Here is a 25,041-nt window from a genome sequence, read left to right on the forward strand (position 1 = left end):
CAGAAGAGAGAATGGCATAAGCAAAATGGGAAAGCACAGGTGTTTGAGGAAATGGTAAGTATTTGGGACAGGTAATTACTTTTCTTAAAGTAATGGTATTTGAGAAAAAAACCATTAAGAAAGGACTGAATATAAGGCTAAACAACCTCTCTGATGAAAATTGAAAACTACTAATCAAAAAATAAAATAATTCATTAAATTTCTTGGAACTATTAAAATATTTTATATAGCCACTTGGTCATACACATTTCCTAAATTCCTAGCCAAGGACTTTTCTTGTGATTCTATCAGAAATTGACTACTATTAAATGAATACCTGCAGAATGGCTTGATGGTCAGCAATAATTCTGGCATTTTCCATATTAACGGTCTCAAGCATGCTGTTCAGCTCTGAACACTTTCTAGTCAGCTGGTCATTCGAAACCTAAGATGATATGTACAGTAAATCACAGATCTCTCCAGTAAATATTTTTACTTACCATATTTTTAAAGATGGCATAGTATCTCACTCTGTATGTGAACCTAATTTATTTAGCTTATCTCCAACTGATATTTCATTAGGTAATACTTTCAAATATTAGGAGTCAACACCCTACATAATTCTAAATCAAAAGGAGAAATTTGTTCATCTGATGGAGCAACTGAAGCGTTCAACGGTTTACTGATCTCCTGTTCACAATTTTAAACACTGGTGAGGCAGAGCAAGATATCTACAGAATGGATGTAACAATGCAGATGCCTAGCCAATATTACAGAAATTAATTCCCAAAATTAGATGAGCATTCAGAATTGTTAGCTAATAATACAGACTGTCTAAGCTCTTTCACCACCAATTACAGTATCCATAAAAGCAAAATATAGATAACTGTACCATTTCACAAGACAGATTACCCAAAATAAAACAAAAATCTTTTGTGGAACAAATCTATCACATAATTCTCTTGTCTTTTTGATATTTGAAATTTTTATTCCTGAGGAAAACATTTATCTTATTTATCAGTTATTTTTGCAAAGTGTATTTGCCAAGGATCTTTTTTTTTTAAAGTAGGCTCAACGCCCAGCGTGGAGCCAAATAGAGGGCTTGAACTCATGACCCTGAGATCAAGACCTGAGCTAAGATCAGGAGTCGGATGCTCAACAGACTGAGCCACCCAGGCACCCCAAGGATCTTATCTTTGCATGAACAAGTTCTTCAAGGATGGGGACAAATAAGTCTATAGGATCAATTAAAAAAAAAAAAAACTCAAAAAAATGATAACAAGAAAGTAAAGAAACTAAAGAAATGAAAAACTATGTGGAAAGCATAAGTGGTAGTAAAGAAGTAATGAACATGTTCAGGGACATTTTAAAATTAGAACCAGATGTATAAACTATTCACCAAGGAATACCTAGGGGTAAGACAGATATGAACTATGATCCTTGAAAAAAAAAAAAAAACTCAAAAAAATGATAACAAGAAAGTAAAGAAACTAAAGAAATGAAAAACTATGTGGAAAGCATAAGTGGTAGTAGAGTAAAGAAGTAATGAACATGTTCAGGGACATTTTAAAATTAGAACCAGATGTATAAACTATTCACCAAGGAATACCTAGGGGTAAGACAGATATGAACTCTGATCCTTGAAAAGAAATAGTTAATATTCTTTGGAACCAGAATGCCTGAGCTCAAATTTTAACTCTGCCATTTATTAGCTATGTTATTAAACCTCTCTGTATATCAACTTCCTTATCTTTAAAATGAGAATAATAACTTTCTATAGTAGTGCTATTGCAAGCATTACAATTTGTTAGTAACATAAGGTGCTTACAATTATGCCTGGAACATAGAATGGGTTTGGTCAACGTTAATTACTACTACCATAGGAAGAGTAGTAGTTATTTTTATTATTTTATAAAATAACACATTTATTTTCTATTTTCTTTATCATAAAGAAAGCACAGCGACATTGATTCCAACATCAAAGTAATCAAATTGTACTAACAAAAAGTTCTTTTAAGTGATTAATACTATTATCATTGACCCTATGAGAAATAACTTGTTTGCCTGCATACACACACACACACACACCAGCTAAATTTGGCAACCACCATCCCACAGAAAATAATTACACATAACTCTAAAATCCAGCAAGCACTCATTATGTTCCTACTGTGCTGTTTGTTATTAAAGGTACAAAGAAAGTGTAAGCATAACCCATGGCACTGAACTGCTTAGAAATTCATAGGTGGAGATGAAAGCTATGTATTTAATGAGTAAATTATAAAGCAAACAGGCAAAGTGTAAATTAGTGCATGATTTAGCAGTACATCTCATATACTTATGTGTCATAGGAGATTTGGTGAAATGGGAAATGTAGTTAATGGGATAATGGTTCATAGATGAAACAGATTTTATGAAAAAAAATTTGGATGGCAATGGTATGAATTTATACATTTAGAATCAATCTTGGTTCTTGGTTTTTTAATTGAACAAAATTATGTAACATGTAAACACAAAAATGGTTGCTTTTTGTGATGGGGGAAAGGACGGTTTCTTCAATAAATGGTATTGGGAAAACTGGACAGGTGCATGCAAAAGAAAGAAACGAGACCATTATCTTGTACCATACATAACAATTAATTCAAATGGATTGAAGACTTGAACATAAGACCTGAAACCATAAGACTTCTAGAAGAAAACATAGGTAATTTTCTTGGTCTCACACCAAAAGCAAAAATAAACAAGTGGGATTATATCAAACTAAAAAGCTTCTGCACAGCAAAGGAAACCATCAAAAAAATGAGAAGGCAACCTACTAAATGGGAGAAAATATTGGCAAACATACATTAATATCATATATCTAATAAGGGGTAAATATCCAAATTATATATAAAGAACTTTTACAACTCAGTAGCTTAAAAAAATCTGATTAAAAAATGAGCCAAAGATCTGAACAGACATTTTTCAAAGAAGACATACAGTTGGCCAACAAGCACATGAGATGCTCAACATCACTCATCACCAGGGAAATACAAGTCAAAACCACAACGAGATATCACCTCGCACTTATTAGAATGGTTATTACCAAAAAGACAAGAAATAACAAGTATTGGAGAGGATGTGGAGAGAAAGGAATGCTTTACACTGTTGAAGGGAACATAAATTGATACAGCCACTGTGGAAAACAGTACCGAGGTTTCTCGAAAAGTTAAAACTAGAACTACCATATGATCCAGCAATTGCACTTCAGAGTATTCATCTGAAGATAACAAAAACACTCAAACACTCAAAAAGGTATCTGCAACCCTACATTCACCGCAGCATTATGTACAATAGACAAGATATGGAAATAACCTGTCCATCGATAGAGGAAGGGATAAAGAAAATGTGGTGTGTGTGTATATACATAGATATAGATACTATTCAGCCACAAAAAAAAATTTACTCTTGCCATTTGCAACAACATGGATGGACCCTGAATGCATGCTAAATGAAATATGTCAGCCAGAAGAAGAAAATATCATATAATCCCACTTATATGTGGAATCTTAAAAAAAACTAAAAACAAAAAACAATACCAAGTTCACAGATACACAGTGGGTGCCAGAGGTAGGAGGTATAAGGGATGGGAGAAAGTGGTGACAGGGGTCAAAAAGTATAAACTTTAGTTATAAAATAAATGAGTTATGGGGATGTACAGCATGATGACTATAGTTTATACTGTATTGCATATTTGAAAGTGGTTAAGAGAGTCAATCTTAAAAGTACTCATCACAAGAAAAAAAATTTTTGTAACCATATATGGTGATGGATGTTAACTAGAATTATTGACCATTTTGCAATGTGTACAAATATTGAATCATTATGGTGTACACCTGAAATATGTTATATGCTGATTATACCTATGGTGACGGTCTGAATTAATACAATCAGGGTTAATCTTTGTTCTTAGTTCCTCATTAAACAAAATTAACATCGAAAAACTATAGAAATGATAAGATCTACCTGTGCTTTTTCTGATGTTTCATGAAGGGATACTATTTCAGACCTCAAATATGCATTTTCTTCGTGTTCCTTGTTGAAAGACATCTGCACATTCTGTAAGAGCAAAAACTATAATAAGTTCTCTCCTTTTTTTACATGTGAGAGCTATTACGAATAGCTCTATCAAAATAGCTATTCTGTATTTTGGCTACTACGAGTTCAAGTTCTTGCTTTCTTTTTTTAATGTTCAATTAGCATCAGTAGTTTTTGATGTAGTGTTCAAAGATTCATTAGTTGTGTATAACACCCACTGCTCTAGTACTAATGATAAATATATAGGTAAGTGTCTCATAAAGAATTTTTTAAAATCTTGCTATCTCAACTCTCAAACTTCTCTTTTAAAATAAATTATAAAAACTGTTTATTAAAAATGTTTTCTTTTTTTTTTAAGATTTTATTTATTTATTTGACAGAGAGAGAGACAGCCAGCGAGAGAGGGAACACAAGCAGGGGGAGTGGGAGAGGAAGAAGCAGACTCATAGCGGAGGAGCCTGATGTGGGGCTCGATCCCACAATGCCGGGATCACGCCCTGAGCCGAAGGCAGACGCTTAACCGCTGTGCCACCCAGGCGCCCCTAAAAATGTTTTCATATGGAGTTTCAAACTGGAAAGAATTTGCCTAAAACCGTAATGTAAAAATTTAACTAGCATCCTCAAGTCAAGAAAGTTCTGCTAAGATGAATATTTGTTCATTTATATTATATATAATTTTTTCCCTAAGCAGTTAGGATTTTTTGTGATTTCAAAGAAACACATTAAAAGATCTTTTAAAGTTTCAAGTAGGTGAAGATGTTTTCATCAAGGAATACCTGGGTGTGAAGCAAAAGAAAACACCTTTGCTCTAAAAAGAATCAAACAAACAAACAGGTGACAGGTGTGAATTGTGGGTTAGGCTTTCCCTAACAGGTAGTTACTGAAATGGGGAGGGCAAAGTGCGAGTCCTCTCCCTATGGAGAGAGGACCACTCTTCTATTGTCCCAGGAGAAGTATCTCAAGGCTTAAACATCACCTACTACAAGATGAGATAGAACCCAGAAAAAGTATTCCAAGCAGGATCTACACATTAAGGTTGATTTAGAAATGTATTAAGATACAAAAGTGGTAATAGTTCTTTTTTTTCCCATTTTTTATTGTGGTAACATATAAATAACATAAAATTTCCCATTTTAATCATTTCTAAGTGTACAGTTCACTTAAAAATATTTAAGGGCTAAGTTCAGTGGCGTTAAATATATTCACATTGTTGTGCAACCAATGCTACCAAAAAGTAGTTACTATTTCTTATATTTCATAAAAAACTTTATAACAATTATTTTTCAATAAGGGTAAGATGCAAATTCGTCTCATAATTTTTGCTCATTCATCTTTTTTTTGAACCGTAATAACCTGCCTGAAATGATTTCCTAATACCCAGCTCACAACAGGTCTGAATGTACGACTCATTTACGCTGCAACTTTTTTCTAATAAAGACTTCAGGAGAATCAGAACAAGTGTAAACCTACACGAGTGAGGAAATATTACTTAGTGAAGAGAGGAAAGAACATCTCTGAACTCTACAACCTCAAAACTTACCTTATTTTCTTCAACCAACTTGGAAATGAGCTCATCTCTAGAAACTAAAAACAAAGAGTCCACATAACTATGGTAATAACTTACTATAATGACATTGAAATCACACAGTATCTTCTCCCTGAGCAGCTTGCTTTCTTTTTTACCCCAGTCTGTATGTTGTGTAAATAAGGTGAATGCAAGTATTTCGACCATGTTTTTATAGACTGGAAACTAAGCCATGAAATTATCAAGAACACAGTCCAATCACATGCTATAGTAAATGAGGTCATATTTTACTCCAGGCATAGAGGCTGATGCGTCTGAGGGATTTTCACCTGGAGAGGCACCTGACCAAAAGCTTTGTGTTAGAATACTCTAACAGAGGCTCAACAAGGAAGAGGAAATCAGTTTAGCAGCTGTGCAGTAACCAAAGCACAAAACAATGAAAGCTGGCTCTAAGGGAAGGACGATGAGGATGCAGAGGGAAAACACACTCCGGAAATAACAAGCAGGGAGAACTGTCCGGACTTGGCGGCTGGCTGGTGGGGTAAAGGCAATAGATGAGTCAAGGAGAAGATCTAGTGTCCAGATTTAAGCAACAGAGTGGGTGGCAGACTCTTCAACTAAATAGGGAATACAGGACAGGGAGAAGTTTCAGGGGATAAAATGAGTAAGAATGATTGCAATATTTAAGTATTCACTGTGTGTCTTGAGGTATCTATAAGGCATCCATATATAGATGCTTAGCTGGCAGTAAGATACCATCTGGAGCTCAGAAAGATGATTTTATGTGAGGGAAAAAAAAGATCTGAAACCACCCAGAGAGTATATACAGTGAAAATAAAACCAAAGACAGAAACAGGGGAACAGTGTGGCATTGTATACTAGTAGCCCAAAGTAAACTTTTCTGAGAGTGACGTTTTGGTTTCATGAAAAATTCATAAAGATTTATTAATTTTATTTCACTTATATATTCTAAAGCCAGAAAATTACAAAACACATAAAAACTCACATTTTATGTAGGATAGAGTCAGAAAAACTATACTTTTTGAACATATAGGTCCAAGACTCATTTTAAATAGAGTAAAAGCTAATTTAAAATATGTCAAGGATAAAAAAGATAATTATATGATTTTTAAAAATTCCAGTAATCAAAGTGAGAATGAAAGGGGAGTGTTTATCTTACTTGGGAGAACAATTTCATCACTTTAGTGTGTGTGTATAAAAGTTTATTGCTAATAATTACATTTTTAAATTCATTAAAGCAAATACCTAGAGGCATTCCTTTTATTAATTAGTTAGCATTACTGTGTACCTTAAAGTAATCAAATTGCATGCATGTAAACAGTCTGTTATTCAATATGAAGCATATAGTTGGTATTCAGACAGGCTTCCTTTTCCTCGTGTTAGTTTTAATTACTGCTGTGTAATTTCCATCTTTTAAATGGTCTTCCACATATTCTTTACAAAATTCAAAACTAAAGCATTAATCCAATGAGAAAGTAACATTAAAAAAATTACTACTATAATAGAAAGATCTGTGTTTTAGTCCCAGCTATCCTATTTGTCGTGGGTCCTTGGATACAGACCTTTTTATTCTTCAATAGAATGGGGTATATTTTCTTATCTTTCTCACAAGGTTGTAAGGTCAAATGAGATAATGTGGCAGCACCATAAAATATATTTATTTTTTCTAGCCACACAATCACAGGAAGATGGAAAATTAGCTTGGGGCACTATCAGTGAGACCGCCACAGATAATTCACTACTCAACAACTATAAGGAAAAACAGTACTTTCTGTTAAAAGCAATAGAACAAAACACTGAACAGATTACTCTTTGCTCCCTGTTTTTTATAGTTTTCATTTCCTTGCCCTCACTACAGCCAGAGCACAGAAGGCGCACTGGCAGGAGCATGGGAGTTAGAAGATACAGGTTCAGGTCTCACTTCACCATTTATTCGCTTTAACTTTGGGAAGTACGGGTAGTTTAGTGTGTTACATGAGATGGTTTGTGTGAAACCTCTAGGTAAACCATGAAGTGCTACTCATGTGAAGCACTGCACTGTGATCCCTATATTTGATACTGGCTGAAAACTGCTTTACAACTGTATATTACCAACAGTAAACACGACAAGGGCTGATGGGTTGGAAGAACCACGACTGAACAACGTGGGATCACGACTAGACTCATCCATGTCTTAGCTCAATCACCTGTAAGGACTCTGTTTACTCCTCTGCAAAATGAGGACATTAAGCTCTAAGGTAACTTACAACCATCCATTGCTACAAATACAGGTCAATAGACTGACAACCTGAAAAATGGAGAGTCTGATATGATAAGTGGTTAGAATCAGGTTAGCAAGTATTAAAGGCCTTATTTCCTTATTAATGTCCTTTTATCCAAAAGTCCATCTAGATTTCTAGAAACCCAATGTCCCCAAGTCCACAAACACTTAAATAAACCTGAGAAAGAATTTAAATACAGAATAGTTTACAGTTAAGAGGATCAAATTCTATTTTATTACCAACTTTTTTTTTTTTCAGTGCCACAGACAAAAAGGCAATCAATTTTTTACATTCGGTCCTGTGGTAAATCTCAGTAACAATGGCCTCTTCAAGAATTTTGGATCTTAAGAGTTTTTGCATGAAATCTCAAAAAAACTAACAGAAATGTAATTTTTAGCATCTATTTTCATACTTAGATCAGACTTGAGCTGTGAGATTGAAGTCTCCAACTCTCCTTTTTTCTGTTGCTCCTGCGCCAGTAGTTCCTGGGTGGTCTGTATAGAGCTGCGTAGGGCAACGCAGTTTTGCTGTAAAATCTGCACCTGAAATGTGTAAGAAAAACTTTCCGTAAGGTCAAGATTTCTACCAAACTACCTTAGAGCACACATGTAAGGCAGATTTCCCATCTTAACATCACTGGAGGGAGAAGGGGAGTTTCTATGTTAAAGATCTCAGCAGGGTGCAGTGTTTTACAGTGGGACCTTCCCACAGAACTTTCTGTGCACTCTCCAACACAACACGCACCAGTCACAAGTAACTGTTGAGTACTTGAAGCGTGGCCAGAGTGTGTGAGGAATTGAATTTTTTTTAATTTAAGCTACTTTAAAGAGCCGTATGTGGCTAGTAGCTACCATATTGGTAGCACAAGTTATAGCAATAAAGGATCATTTATAAATTCCTTAAGTAGGGGTGCTTAGGTGGCTCAGTTGGTTAAGTGTCTGCCTTAGGCTCAGGTCGTGATCCCAGGGTCCTGGGATCGAGTCCTACATCGGGCCCCTTACTCAGAGGGAGCCTGCTTCTCCCTCTCCCTCTGCCTGCTGCTCCTCTTTGTGTTCTCTGTCAAATAAATATCTTTAAAAAACAAAACAAAAACATAAATTCCTTAAGTAGAATCTTTTTTATAGTTTTATTATAAAGGACAGCCATTGGTTAAAATAAAGATTATGTAATCCAAACATAGGTATTAGAATTTGGAACTAATTGCCTTGAATACTTAGAACTGAATTGTCTAAATTACATGTAGGTATTTCAAATAATAATACAGGCAAAAATTTAATAAATCTAGAGAAAATTAGCAAAACTTAAGACTTATAGGTAAAATATCAGCTTTCTCTTTTGGTTTCACTTCCTTGACATAAGGAGAGAAAGATCTACCTGTTTCCGTTCCACCTCCACTGTTGATTCCATTTCTTGTATTTTGAATAGCATGGCTGATGCAGATTTCTCAAGAGATTCCCTTAGGTGCTTCTCCTGAGACAGTTGTCTCCTTAGCTACAGAACAAGTTGCAGTTAGGCAAGACCAAAGGAACACGACAGCAGTTTGCCAAAGATCAAACTCAGCATGAAAAGTTTACCAGACATGCCATCTCACTCCCATTCTTCGTTCATTAATGACTACTCAGAAACAAGCTTGTGTTTCTCCCTGTGGGATAAACTACTAAGAAATGAAGACTCAAATCTGTTGCCCTTGTCTTCCCATTGTGTAAGTTTTTTTTCCAAAACTGTGGGTCAAGACACGTTAGTAAGTTGCAATCAGCACTTCAAAAGGGGAAAAAAAATAAAGATCCTTTACGTCTCTGGTTAAGTTAATTCATGGACAGCACTGGAGGAGATAATGCTAAGTGAAATAAGTCAAGCAGAAAAAGACAATTATCATATGGTTTCTCTCATCTATGGAACATAAGAACTAAGAAGACTGGTAGGGGAAGAAAGGGATAAAGAAAGGGGGGGTAATCAGAAGGGGGAATGAAGCATGAGAGACTATGGACTCTGAGAAACAAACTGAGGGCTTCAGAGGGGATGGGGGTGAGGGAAAGTGATAGACTGGTGATGGGTAGTAAGGAGGGCACGTATTGCATGGTGCACTGGGTGTTATACACAACTAATGAATCATCGAACTTTACATCAGAAACCAGGGATGTACTGTATGGTGACTAACATAATATAATAAAAAAATATTATTAAAAAAAGAAAAAGAGAAAAAATATCAGCGCACACAGCATGTAATAGGGTAAGTAATGCTTCATGAAATGTTTGTGTATATAATTTATGTATGGTGTTACAGTAAAAAATGGATGTCTCACAATAGACTTGTCAAAAAGAAGGCTGAAAAACAGTAATATCACACCTCAGTATATATGTACTTTCTGTATTTTCTTTCATTTTTAACTTCTATTTTTCTTTGATTACTTCATCTCCCTTTTTTTAAATAATTTTTATCCCATAGGATTATAAACAAACCTTTGAAAGCTGTTCCAATTCTGCTTTGAAGGTCTAAAGAAATAATGAAGAAACTCTTAAGTAGTGGATAAAACTACCACTCAAGAATTGGGGTACACTGGGGCGCCTGGGTGGCACAGCGGTTAAGCGTCTGCCTTTGGCTCAGGGCGTGATCCCGGCATTATGGGATCGAGCCCCAAATCAGGCTCCTCCGCTATGAGCCTGCTTCTTTCTCTTCCACTCCCCCTGCTTGTGTTCCCTCTCTCGCTGGCTGTCTCTATCTCTGTCAAATAAATAAATAAAATCTTTAAAAAAAAAAAAAAATTGGGGTACACTAACCTTGTTTCTCTCAAGAAATGACGATCAGTTAGATAAAGATATAAAAAAGAATCTCTTTTCTCATGAGGTAAAGAGATCCTTCCAAACTTAAATGGGAATTGCAGGATACTATCCCTTTTATGAAGTGATGTTAACTTGAAAGAAATTCTGTTTTTAAGCCCCAGTGAAGATGACATAAAAGGACACTTTATAGCTCTTTTCCTTAATTGTACATACATATTTTACATATGTTTTCTCTATACATATATATTTTACATGTGTTTTCTCTATGGATGATATATATTATGTTTAAAAACTTTTTAAAAAGTTGAAAGACATGAAGTGTGTTGGCATGAAACTGTTACACGAAAGCCCATTTTGCAAATGTTCTATTTTTAATCATACCTCTAATAACAAAGTTTGAGGTTTTTCCAGTTTTTCACTATTCTAAATATTGTTCTGCTGAACATGCCTGTGAATAAATCTTTCTTTGCATTTCTATTTCCTTATGATAGATTCCTACAAGAGGAATCACTAGGTTAAAGGTTTAATAATGTTTAGACTTTCGATAAATTTGGTATATAATCTTCCTTCCAATTTTAGTCTATCAGTAGTATTAGAATAAATCCCATCAGTACTATGTATTGTTGCTTTCTTAAATCTTTGCTAATAAATTAAAAACAACACATCTTGACAGCTTTTCATTTCTTTGGTTACTAATGAGATTAAACATTTTTCTAATATGGTTATTAGCTCTATATATTTTCTGAGCTATTACATATTTTTTTGAATTGTTCGTTGACCACTGTTTTTTGGGGGTTGTTTTTTTTGTTGTTGTTTTAGTCGCTTTCAAGTTCTTTAAAAGGAAAGATTATTAACTCTATCTAGTTTTGCTAGGTTTTACTAGTTTTGTTTTTTGCCTTTTTTTTTTTTTAGAATTTTTAATTCTTATTTGTTCAAATCTATTGAACTTTTTATGATTCTTTTCCTTCAAGTTTAGAAATTCCTTCCTCATCCTTTCTCATCATTATAAGTATTACAATTTTATTTCAGGATGAACCATAGTTTTTATTTTTGGCTGTATTAATAATCTAATACTATCTACAGTATCAGATTATAATTACTTTGTAATACAGAGTAGCTTACTATATTTTTCTAAGCTCTGGATCAAATTGTATAATATAATGTCCTTGAGATACGATTTAAACCTTTATAGAGGAATCTTTGATAATTATACTACTGAGGTATTTATTTTTGAAGCATTATTAAAAGCAACCAGTTTTATGTTTATCAGAACCAGATTTTATATATATTTCCTACCTCTTAGGAAGATATATACCACATTTATTCTGTCTTTATACAGCCCCCTTATATGGGCTGAATTGTATTCCCCAAAAATATAACGTTGCAGCTCTAACCCCAGTAAAATACAACTGTACTTGGAGATAGGGCCTTTAAAGAGGTAATAAGCTATAAGGATGCTGTTAGGGTGGGTCCTAATCCAACCCGAATGATGTCCTTATAAGAGAAGGAAACTAGGACACATAAATATACAAGGGATGTGCACACACAAAGCAAAGACCACGTGAGGACCATGTGAAGGCAGCCATGCGCAGGTCAAGAAGAGAAGCCTCAGGAGAAAAAAATCTGCTGACATCTTGATCTTGGACTTCAAATCTCCAGAACTATAAGAAATTTCTGTTGTTTAAGCCACCCAGTCTGTGGCAATTTGTACTGAAGCCCTAGCAAACTAATACATCCTTTCTGTTTGAATACCAAAATGTATTTTGATTAGGACAGTCCTTCTACAGGTCCTTGACAGGGTTCAATAAAAAATTCAAGATTTTATCACAGCACTCAGAATTAAGACTTTCCAATGGTGCTGGAAAAACTGGACACACATACACACACACACACACACAGAATCTAGATACAGACCTCACATCATTAATTCACAACGTATCATTTATCTAAATGTAAAATGCCAAACTATAAGCCTTCTAAAAAAAACCACAGGAGAAAAATCCTGGTGACCTTGGATTTGGTGATAACCTATAACACTGAAAGTACAATCCCTGAAAGAAAAAATTAATAAGTTGGACTTCATTAAAATTAAAAGCTTCTGCTCTGCAAAAGATAAGCTAAAGAATGGAGAAAAAAATTGCAAAACATGTATTTGATCAAGGACTAGTATCCAAAATATACAAAGAACTCTTTAAACTCAACATAAGAAAACAAACAACCCATTACAAAATTAGCATAGTATCTAACAGACACCTCACCCAATGAGATATACAGATGGCAAATAAGCATATAAAAAGATATTCAATATCATGTGTCATTAGGGAATTATAATTAAAACACTACACACATATTAGAATGGCAAAAGTTCAAAACACTGACAAGACAACATGCTGATGAGAATGTGGAGCAACAGGAACTCATTCATTGTTGGTGTGAATGCAAAATGGTACAGCCATTTTTTAAGACAGGTTGGCAGTTACAAAGGTAAACAAAAGCTTACCAGATGATCCAGCAATTGTGCTCTAGGTATTTATCCAAATGAGTAGATAACATGTCCACACAAAAACCTGCATATGAATGTTTACAGCAGCTTTATTCGCAATTGCCAAAGCTCAGAAGCAACCAAGATGTTCTTCAATAGATGAATGGATAAACTGTGGTACATCCATACAATGGAATATTGTTTAACAATAAAATGAGTTACCACACCATGACAAGGCTTGGAGGTATGTTAAATACATATGCTAAGTGAAAGAAGCCAGTCCACAACAACCACACGCTGAATCATTCCAACTATAACAAAACTACAGACACTGAAAAGATCAGTGGTTGCCAGGGGCTCAGGAAGAGAGGAGGGAAGGGATGGGTGTATGGAGCACAGAGCATTTTTAGGGCAGTGATACTGTTCTGTAAGATAATGTAATGAACAAAAGGTGAATCTTAATATAAACTGTGGACTTTAGCTAATAATGATTTATCAATTTATTTATGAGCAATACTAGTTCATCAAATTTAACAAATGTACCTAATATAATAGGGGAACCTGGAGGAATGGGGAGAGTAGGTTTATGAGAACTGTTTTCTGTGTAATTTTTCTATAAATGTAAAACTCTAAAAAAGTAGTCTACTAAAATATCTAAAAAGTAAAAAAAAAAAATACATGAAATGTAATACATTCTAACTATGAAAAATCATGCTTTTATCGGTAGTTACAGGCAAATAAAGTACATGAGAGAATTTTCCAGATAGCTATACTTAACAACTTATGCACGAAAAATCATAACTTAAAAAGTAATTTTGCATGCGAATTTTCTTTAAAAGTATATCTACTTCTTTGTTTTATATAATAGAGTATTTTAAATATAATTTGGATCCTTTTGATTCAGATGAACATCAATGATTATTCTGTCAGGGAATAGTGAGGTTTTTAGGCCAGGGTGTGTTGGATTACTAATTCTCCTGATTCTTTCACTGTTTTCAGCTGCCAATTTTTAGTCCAGCAACTTTTAGCAGCCACCTACTTCACAATTCCCAATCTGTTATCTACTAAAACTTAGGCTGAGATGGAGGTTTCAAGGTAAAATTAGATGAGCAGGCTTATTAAAAGCTTTTTGTTTTAAACACAGCTTTAGTTTAAAAGGTCTTTGTATGAAGGTGTTCATTTAGCTCTAGCATTATAAACTTTGTGGTAACTAATTCCCTTCCTGGCTCACAAAGTACTTACTCTATTTCTGGTTGTATGGTCGTATTGAGGCAAAAGGAACTCTTAATGTCAAATAAGGGTAGCCTCTTTCACTTGAATTTCACGTGGCATATTTTTAAAATCTTCCTACTCCACAGTAACATATTTTCTTCTTCAAAGTTTTTCATTCTTTCTACTTTCTTGACTTTCCCTCAGCAATTCCAACGCCCCCTCCACCCTCCAGAACCTTTTTTTATCTTACCTCCTGAATTTTCAGGTTCATTTTACGTTTTGTGGTCTTCAATTCCTCTTCAATAATGACTGCATTCTTCTAAAAGTACAAGGAGAAAAGGTTCTAAATAATCTGAAATGAAGAAAGAAACTGTCCATAGGCATATCAGTTCAAATCTAGACTTTTTTCTAGCAACCAATAAATGCTAATCTGAATATGGTTATAAAAACTTATTTTGAGTCTGAAATAATTATTACAATGAGATATTTAAAAAGAAAGTTATTTTATTACTTCGGTTAATGACTTCTATTATTTTCCCTTTTATTTTTATTTTTTAAAAAGATTTATTTATTTTAATGAACTATTGGGACTTCATAAAGATAAAAAGCTCTTGCACAGCAATGAAAACAGTCAACAAAACCAAAAGACAACTGACGGAATGGGAGAGGGTGTCTGCAAATGTCTTATCAGATAAAGGGCTAGTATCGAAAATCTATAAAGAACTTATCAAACTCAACATGCAAAAATAAAATAATGGGCAGAAACATGAACAGACATTTCTCCAAAGACGAATACAAATGGCCAGTAGACACACAAAAAGATGCTCGACATCACTCAGCATCAAGGAAATACAAATCAAAACTATAATGAGATACTACCTCACACCAGTCAGAATTGCTAAAATTAACAAGTCAGGAAACGACAGATGTTGGCGAGGATGCAGAGAAAGGGGAACCCTCTTACACTGCTGGTGGGAATGCAAACTGGTGCAGCCACTCTGGAAAACAATATGGAGGTTCCTCGTAAAGTTAAAAATGGAGCTACCCTGTGACCCAGCAATTGCACTACTAAGTATTTACCCAAAGCACACAAACATAGTGATCAAAGGGGCACCTGCACCCCAATGTTTATAGCAGTAATGTCCACAACAGCCAAACTATGGAAAGAGCCCAAATGTCCATTGACAGATTAAGGGATAAAGAAGATATGGTATAAATATACAATGGAATATTACTCAGCCATCAAAAGATTGAAATCTTGCCATTTGCAATGAAGTGGATAGAACTAGAGGGTATTATGCTAAGCAAAATAAGTCAATCAGAGAAAGACAATTATCATATGATTTCACTCATATGTGGAATTTAAGAAACAAAACAGATGAACATAGGGGAAGGGAAGGAAAAATAAGACAAAATCAGAGAGGGAAAAACCATAAGAGACTCTTAGGAAACAAACTGAGGGTTGCTGGAGGGGAAGTGTGTAGGGGGATGGGGTAACTGGGTGATGGACATTAAGGAAGGCACATGATATAATGAGCACTGGGTGTTATATACAACTGATGAATCACTGAACTCTACCTCTGAAACTAATAATACACTATGTTAATTGAATTTATATTAAAAAAAAGATTTGAGAGAGAGAGAAAATGAATGTGCATGCGTGAGTTGGGGGAGGGGCAGAGGGAGAGAATCTTCAAGCAGACCCCCAGCTCAGCGTGGAGCCCAGACAGGGCTCAGTCTCACAACCCATGAGATCATGACCTGAGCTGAAGCCAAGAGACGGATGCTTAACTGACTGAGCCACCCAGGTGCCCCAAAGATACTCACTTTGTATGTAAAATTCAAAAATGAGAGAAACTGGTAATTGATAGAACTTTCTCTTACAGAGTATATTCCTATTTTTTTCACTCTCTTCTTGTCTCAAATATTATCTGTGCTTAGGAGCTGAGGATCAAAAATACAGTTTTCACCATTTATTCTCTTTTATATCACTATTAACGGCACCATAAGCCAAGATGTAAAACCTCAGTCATCTTTGCCTTCTTACCTATACTCAGCTCTTGTCCAGCACCATATTCTAGCATATCTTTCTTCGTAAAACATCCCTCTTTCTTTTCAAAATGCCACCAGAAGTCAGAACTAATAAGGCTTGTGCCTCAAATCATGCAATGGTTTCTGGCTTCCCCAAACCCTACACTACTGCCAGATTAGTTTTCCTGTTTTCGCTGTGTCACTTCCTTATCAAAAATTATAATCACCCCCACAGTATCAAGCCCAACTATCGATTATTCTTGATTTTGAAATCCTCTATAATGTGATCCCTAGCTAATTTCCAATTTATTTGCTCCCCAAAATCCTGTCATTCCTGTCATGCATCTAAGTTTATGCATTTCCTCTAACTGTACCAGTGGAAATATCGAAGTTCAAACCTGGGTAATGGGAAGAAAACAGGGAAGTGTGATCTTAGAGAAATGATTCTCTCTGGGGCCCAATGCTCTTATTACTAAAATGGGGACAATTTAGGTTTTCAAAAATTAAACAAAATAACATGTTGACCATCTACTGTACTGCCTGGCCCACGGAGGGAGAACAAAATTGTCAGTTTATCACCCTACTCTATCTTCTTTCCTACCTCTGTGTGTCCTCACCTGTCTACTTTGCCTTCTGAAAGTTCAGCTCATGTCTTAGCTCTTCCTTGAAGCCTACCCTAATCTACTCTAGATAGGGCATACCCACCCTCTCAAACCCACCTGAACACAAAACACATGTCAATGTTCACTTATTGTCTTACACTGTCCTTTAACATTTCCTATGCCCTTATTTTTTCTCTATTTAATTTTTCATGCTATTCCTTGTTCTCCCAGATAGCACATAAGCTCTTGGAAGAGCAGAGACTCTACCTCATACCTTTGAATTCTCACTCTCATGCGTACAGGGTAAGGGCTCTATAAATACCACATTACTGACAGTACACAATAGTTAAGGTTATCAATGTAGGTAACTTTGAGATGTCAATCCTCACATCACATCACCAATTTTAAAGTCAATTTTGTGGGTCTGTTGCCTCCTCCCGTTAGCAGATAACAGTGAACCAGTATTTCAGAAATCTGGATTCAAACCTTTGTCTCTGAGGCAATCTCCAGCGTGGCAGTCAACCTTTGCACTTCCTCTTGTGCCTTGTCTTCTTCCTCTTTTACATCTCTTAGTTGCTGGCGCAAATTCATTACTTCAAGATGCAACAGCTTCAGGTCCCTGGAATGCTCCTCCTGTATTGCATTCAGTCGATCTTTCAGAAAAGCTACCCAACAGCACAGGCGGGTCATGGAACGGTTGAAAGGAGGTCAGGAAAGGAAAAGAATCATAAACTCATTAAGCACCCATACAGGACCTAATTTCTGATGATACTCTTCTCTCTGTACCTGTTTTCTGTGGATTCAAATCCTTTTCAGTTTGCAGACGAAAGATGTTCATCTTCAAGGACTGGATGAGGCTTTCCAGACGGCACATTCGATTCACCAGAAACTCACAGTTCTTCCACAGAATATCTGGTTTTCCTGAACAAATCATTTCGTTCTGAATAGGACTAATGATGTTCTGGCTCACAGGCTCTTCTAAACATTTTGGAGTTTCCAGTTGGCCTCTGGACGAAGATCCCAATTTAACAATATTATGTAATGCAATGTGTACTATGGTAATCCCAATCATCAGGTCAATGTAACATTTTTACCAAGAATAAAAATTAGATTCCTTAGTTAAGCATCTGTTAGCTTCTCCAAATTTAAATACAGAAAGCACAATTAGGTAAAGAGGATGAGACTAATGTCGGATGGATAAAGACCACTGACTTTATAACAGTTGTTTCTTTTAATTTGAATTTTTTGTAAACTTTTATGTGGTACATAAAACATGTTAAATGCTAAACCTATCATTATAAACTAAGAATTAAAGTTAGCACGGAGTCAATATATTCACATATTTTTAGAAAATTTTTTAAACAAGGTCATAATAAACATTTCTACTTTATTCTAACATACTCAGCATCTTTACAAATTTAATCTTTAGCTACTGAAGAACTATTCATTCTATGGATGCTATAATACCAACTATAATTTTAGGTTTTCGTGAGAGACACTAAGGAAATACATTGTAATCTTAAAGAAAATCACACCAGCAAATTTGATATTGGCTGCTTAAGCACCCAGATTCCTCAGGCCATTAATAATCCAACTTTTAACGGCAATACCTTCTTTAGCCAAGGGGAAAAGAAGGTTTTTTTTGTTTTTTGTGGGTTTTTTTGAGTACCTCATTCTAAACTATGAAACTTTTTTAAAGACTTAAAACCTTTCTTTTAATTTACAATAAATCTGGGGAAAGAAAATGAAGACCATATAAATGGCATGAATCAAGTTTAGATGTTCACTTAAACTAATACCAAAGTCTATTTTTGATTTGAAAAATAAGAACAAAATTTTTTCTAATTATACAAACATTCCATGTTTGTTTTCAATTAAGTTTTGAAGGTGAACAGGATATCAAAGTTTGTGTACTTAACACATTTTTAAAATTTTATTTTATTTGAATTCAATTAATCAACATATAGTGTATTATTAGTTTCAGAGGTAGAGTTCAGGGTTTCATCAGTTGCCTATAATGCCCAATGCTCATTACAGCCCATGCCCTTCTTAATGCCCATCACCCAATTACCCCATTCCCCCACCCACCTCCTCACTTTAAATAAATATCTATTCAGGGGAATAGTGGTAGTAGCTCTATTACAGAATGACAACTCTATCTCACAAATATTTTCTTTTTTTTTCTTTCTTTTTTTTTTTTTTAAAGATTTTATTTATTTATTCGACAGAGATAGAGACAGCCAGCGAGAGAGGGAACACAAGCAGGGGGAGTGGGAGAGGAAGAAGCAGGCTCATAGCGGAGGAGCCTGACGTGGGGCTCGATCCCATAACGCTGGGATCACGCCCTGAGCCGAAGGCAGACGCTTAACCGCTGTGCCACCCAGGCGCCCCTCACAAATATTTTCTAACTAATGTTCAAATGGAAACTGTTTTTTCTCAATTATTTTATAAATACGTATATTTCATCTGCCAAACCATCTGCACTACGACTCCTAAGAATTCTTCAACCTACAAAGATCTAGTTCATTTTCTATTTGTTACCTTTTTTCACCAAAGTCCAACATTATTAGGTCATCCCTCAGAGAACTGGTCTGTTCCTCAACTATTCTCATCCTTTCCTGAAGTACCGTGAATGTTTCAGAAGCCGTAGCATTGATGTGGGTTGGAGAGAGGACCGGTCTGGACACTGTAGTTTCCATACGCACCTGAGATTAAAGTCACAATATTAGTATAGTAGGTTCTGTTATGGTTCAAAATCGTCACTGTCCCTTCTTGTGGGAGAATTACACATCCCTGTCCTGTTGAGATCAGGAATGGCCACGTGTCTTGCTTTGGTCAATTTAATGTGGGTGGAAACTGTAAGAGCCAACTTGTCATTCATCATCTCCTTTGTCCTCTCCATGACATGAGCAACAACCCAGATAGGGCTGGATTCGTGTGCCAAGATCCCAGAGTGAAGAAGACATGAAGCAGAGTTATGACCCATCCATAACATCCAGTGTGAGTGGGCAATAAAGTTATGTTGTTAAAAGCCACTGAGATTGTTGGATAGTTTGTTATCGCATCATAATCTAGTCTATCCTATCTGCTACTATTAGACACATACTAGGACCTATGACTTGGCCAAAAGAATTAGTATTTCTTTCATTACTAGCCATCATCAATTTAATATATTCCAACCAAGCTTTCAGAAAAAACATTCTATATTAGACTTCTGAGCACTGTTGTAATACAAATTCACCAACTACATTGAAGCAGTGATTTTAAAAAACAATTTGCAAACTTAACTTCATAGCCTAGCAAAGACTCTTCTATAGCTATTGACATAAAATTTTCAGACTTCTTTCCCAAAACTGTGTAAGAGTACTTTTTGAAATATTAGTGACAGAATTAGGCAGAATTAGCATAGAAGAAGCAGTCCCAACGTATAGTTGAAACATGGACCCAAGGTTCAATGACAAGGTCATTGGGGAAAGAAACTTTAAGGACATTTTCCTGTAACTCCAACCTGTGTACACATTTCTATACTAACCAGACTGTAAAACCTTAACCATTACTAGAAACAGTGTTCCTATGGAAACAGGTTCACAAAGATCCCACTTTGGATATTAGGAACACATTTTTTCTTCTCCCTTTGCTGTATAATCAGATACCTCTCTTCCCCTCACCACCCAGGCAGTGGAAGTGGTGACTACTTCAGGTCCAAGTAACTGAAAGTAGTCTCCATCACTCAAGGCAAGAATTAGAGAAATGGGAAAACTGATGGCAGGATTTAAGGGGGCAAGAAGCATGATGGGGGGCAGTGAAAAGACTGAGCTTCTTGCCAATATTAAGAACATTTCTTCATCTTGAAATAGCTCTCCAATCACCTTTTATCTCCCCCCAACAGGTCCCAGAGAATGGCCTAGTTGCTCTTTTTTTTTTTTTTTTAACTTTACTGAGGAATAATTGTATGTATTTAAGGTGTACAATGTGATGATTTGATATACACATACACTATAGAATGGTTACCAAGCCCAGATAATTAACACATTCATCACCCCACATAGATAATGTAGTTAACTTTGTGTGTGTTTTGTGTGTGCCGACGTGCAGTAACAATGCTTAAGATCTACTCTCACAACTCTCAACTATACAACATATTACTAGATAACATATTATCTACATACACGCTGTACATTAGATCCTCAGAACTTATTTGAAAAGGTAACCTACAGAATGGTAGTAAATAATTGCATACCACAGATCTGATAAGGGGTTAATGTCCAAAATATATAAAGAACTCATATAACTCAATAGCAAAAAAGCAAAGAAACTAAATTAAAAAAATAGGCAGAGGACCTGAACATTTTCTCCAAAGACAACATACAGATGGCCAATATATAAATGAAAAGGTGCTCAACATCACTAATCTCCAGGGAAATGCAAATCAAAACCACCACGAGATATCAACTCACCTGTTAGGAAAGCTATTCTCAAAAAGACAGATAGCAAATGTTGGTGAAGATGTGGAGAAAAGTGAACCTCATACACTGTTGGTGGGAATATAAAATAGCACAGCCATTATGGAAAATATCAAAGTTCCTCAAAAAATTAAAAATAGAACTTCATATGATCCAGCAATCCCACTCCTTTGTATATCCAAAGGAACCAAAGACAGGATCTCGAAGAGGAACCTGCTCAGTCATGTTCAGTGCAGCATTATGCACAACAGCCAAGATAGAGAAACAACCTAAATGTCCTTGAAGAGATGAATGTCCATTTGATGAATAGACAAATATATATAAAATATTATTCAACCATAAAAAGAAAGAAAACCCTGCCACTGACAATCTAGAGGGCATTATGCTATGTGAAATGACTCAGACAGAGCAAGAAAAATATTGTCTGATATCATTTATATGTGGAAATAAAAAAAAAGGTTGATTTCATAGAAACAGAATAGAATGAGCTGAAGGGAGGAGGAAATGGAATGATATAGGTCAAAGGGTACAAATTTTCTTCTTACTCTTATTTTAGTGCTTCTGACCAGGATTTCTCTCTTTTAGTCTTTTCTATGAAACAGAAAGCATTTCTGACACATATAATCTGAATTTGTTAAAAGAGTTTCTGATAATGATCAGCTTAAGGACATGGGGGCAAAGAAGCTATTATTAATTTCCTTCTATGCTTTCAAAATTTCCTAAAGAGAAAGACAAAGGTATATATAGACAGTAACAGAGTCTTTGGATATACAAAGATTTGAAGAAAGTTTCATCTGTGTTTCTGAAAAAAAGCCAGATTTGGAGACTCCTGCTCATATTACTGTATGTACCAGGATAGTGTTCCTCAGGTAATAGAAGGAAAGGCCTCCATGAAACCAGGGTTAGGCTTGGGGGAACCATCAATAGTGTGGAGTGGGGAGAAAATGGAAGGGTAACAACGGAGAAACACCACATGGATTTACCCTCCATTCCATTTTCTATCACCTGCTGTGTTGTTACTGCCCACCTAGAAATAAACCAGGTTTGAAGTGGGGAGAAAATGTGAAGGGTTTAATGAGGTTTGGGGTAGACAGAGTTGGCTCCTTTGTTCTCTCTATAAAAGCTGAAAAGTTCATGTCCCCAGCCTCCCTTGCAGCTGGCACAGGCATGTGACACATTCTGGCCAATGAGACTTTAGGCAAAAAGTTTGCAAGGAGCTTCTGGGAAGTCTTTCGTTTTTCTGATAGAAAAAACTGAAATGATGGCACCGGTCCTTTACTTCCCCATATGAGGCCCAGCGCTCTGAGAGCTCTCTTTCAGTCAGCCATTAAATGCCTCACTTTTAGATACAAACAAAGAGCCAGGGATCACCAGCATCTGAGAAAAACAAAGAAAAGGCCAGAGAAGTTCAGATTAACCTTTTTTTTTTTTTTTTTTTGGCAAAACTAATAACATCCAACCTCTGCTTATTTGAGAAAAATAAACTTTTGCTTTTTGTGTTAGTCATATTTTTCTGGTGTTTGCAACAAAAACATTCATGAAACACAGTAGCCCCAGGCAATAGTTGGTGGAGAAACAAGTAGAAGGAAGTGGTAAAAGAAAGGAACACTGCCAGAGGTGCGAAAGAGGACAATTTCCCTGGCAACTTGTAAGGCTGAGGTAGCTGGTTATAATATAAAGGATGGCCTCTATTAATTTATATCAAAAACCAAGCATAAAATACTAATACAAACATTAGTCCATTTTAGGGGAAAAAATACGGGAAATGGAACACAAATTTTCCACATATTTTGAATGGGATACAGATTCCCATCTAAAATTTTTTCCTGTAATTGTTGAAATGTCACAGTTTTGCTACTATTTCCCTAAGGTACCTATGATATGTATAAAATGTTCACATTTACTTTACGGTATGTGTGCACTTTCAGCCATAAAAGCAAAATTTAAAACCAAATTAAATTCTTTTTTTTTTTCTAACAACAAAAAAAAGAAAGTCTATATATATTTGAGTAAGAATTTGATTCTCATCATCATTCATGCCCACCTGAACCTGAGCTACACTGGAGCCATTCAGGCTCCTGGAAAGAATACTTGAAGAAAAAGAAGGAACAAACTTGGCCCCCAGCCTCTAAGGGGGAGGAGATTTACAGAAAATTCACCCTAAGGAAGGGAAGAGTGAGGTGCTTGGGACAGACTGATGGTGGGCAGGGGATAAATCTTCTAAGTGAACATGGCGGTGTTCTCGAAATATCCTTAGTGAATCACTGATGAACACGTGCAAGTCATCCAAGAAGTTGATTGGAAAACTAAAAAAGCCAATCTACCCTTTGGAGGTTAAAAACAGGTCCCAGGATTAACTGAAAACCATCCCGCCACAAACCTCCATTGCAATGGGGGGAAAAATGTCAAGGTCAGGAGAGCCTGAGGAAGCAAGGAAGGAAGCAATAGATGACTAACAAGAGCAAGACAGCCTTAATATCCACCAGGAGATTCCCGGGATATCTGGGAGCCTGTTAAAGGAAGAGTGAGGTAACTACCTGGGATCCAGGTAATCTGTTGAGTCAGGAGAGATTCTCATTTTCACTGCAGTTACTCATACCCCTGCCTGTCCTCCCTCATCTGGCAGGCCCCCCCCCAGAGTCCACCGGCCACTTGGCAGATCCTCAGAAGCCATAGCTCAAAAGCTCGTAGTCTAAGAAGTACAATCCTGCAAGAAAAGAATCTAGCTCTAATTGCTAATATTGCAGCAAAGAGACTATGGCTTGACTTATGCGTGCTTTGCTGTTTTTGAAAAGGTGCAAATATCATTGAATATAGTCTTGAACTCAAGGCCTGATGCTTGATTGTAACAATAATAAAAATACTAACATATAAACTTTTAGTTTCAAAAAAGTGCATTGATAGCTACTTTCATAAATGTATCATTATCAAATTAATACAATTCTGTCTCTGTATTTAGGGAGAGTATTTCTATGGAGCTCCTAAGTAGGTTACCTCATTGTAAGGATGGCATGAATAAGACCAATGTCTGAAGTAATATACTAGTAAAAGCCAGGTGACTTTGAAAAGTCCAGAAAGAGTAAACAGGGAGTACAAAGATCCTTACAAACAGTAAGGAGGTCTGGCTGGAGAGGAGTAAGTTAAGGGGAGAACTATAGAAGGTGAGGTCAGAGGGTAATAAAGGGACCAGATCACATCAGGCCTTAAAGGCTATTGTAAAGTTTTGGCTTTTACTCTCAGTGACTCTCAGAGCCATTGGACGGTGTAGAAAGGAGTGCTGTGATGTAACTTACCTTTTAACTGGATCACTCTGGATACCCTCCCACAAGGGTAGGACAACAACCACAGAGGTAGAAAGACCAGTTGGGAAGCTGCTACAATAATCCAGGCAGGAGGTGCCACTGGCTAGGATGGGGTGATAGCAGCAGAATAGTAAGAAGCGGTCACAGTCCAGATATGTTTTAAAGATTGGTTTTGCTGATAGATTAGATATGAAATACGAGAGCAAGGAAACAATTGGAAGGATGGTGTTGCCATTAATTGAGACAATGGAAGCCTGTCAGAAGAATTCATTTTAGGGCAAAGATTGAGTTGTTTTGGAAATGTT

The 25,041-nt window shown here is 35.9% G+C and overlaps 1 protein-coding gene across 6 annotated transcripts in view; it reads right to left on the reverse strand.

Moving 5' to 3' along the window:
• The window catches only part of CCDC150 (coiled-coil domain containing 150), a 92,713-nt gene that overhangs the window by 66,626 nt on the left and 1,046 nt on the right, over positions 1–25,041 (reverse strand). For 4 of the 6 annotated variants that reach the window (XR_005837954.1, XM_008687291.2, XM_008687290.2 and 1 more), the window contains exons 2-10: positions 19,513–19,676; positions 17,758–17,978; positions 17,458–17,636; positions 14,589–14,657; positions 9,238–9,354; positions 8,276–8,405; positions 5,597–5,640; positions 3,985–4,077; positions 317–424 (exon numbers count right to left, since the gene is read on the reverse strand). Coding sequence is in view for 5 of the 6 variants with exons in the window: in XM_008687291.2 (XP_008685513.1) it covers positions 317–424; positions 3,985–4,077; positions 5,597–5,640; positions 8,276–8,405; positions 9,238–9,354; positions 14,589–14,657; positions 17,458–17,636; positions 17,758–17,978; positions 19,513–19,676 (1,125 nt within the window). In the remaining variant the exon portion in view is untranslated. Of the gene's footprint in view, positions 1–316; positions 425–3,984; positions 4,078–5,596; positions 5,641–8,275; positions 8,406–9,237; positions 9,355–13,144; positions 13,212–14,588; positions 14,658–17,457; positions 17,637–17,757; positions 17,979–19,512; positions 19,677–25,041 lie in introns of those variants that run through there. The other 2 variants (XM_040642535.1, XM_008687295.2) reach the window with 2 other exon arrangements.

This window comes from Ursus maritimus, unplaced genomic scaffold, assembly GCF_017311325.1.
Source record: "Ursus maritimus isolate PB19 unplaced genomic scaffold, ASM1731132v1 scaffold_1, whole genome shotgun sequence".
NCBI classification, from domain to species: domain Eukaryota; kingdom Metazoa; phylum Chordata; class Mammalia; order Carnivora; family Ursidae; genus Ursus; species Ursus maritimus.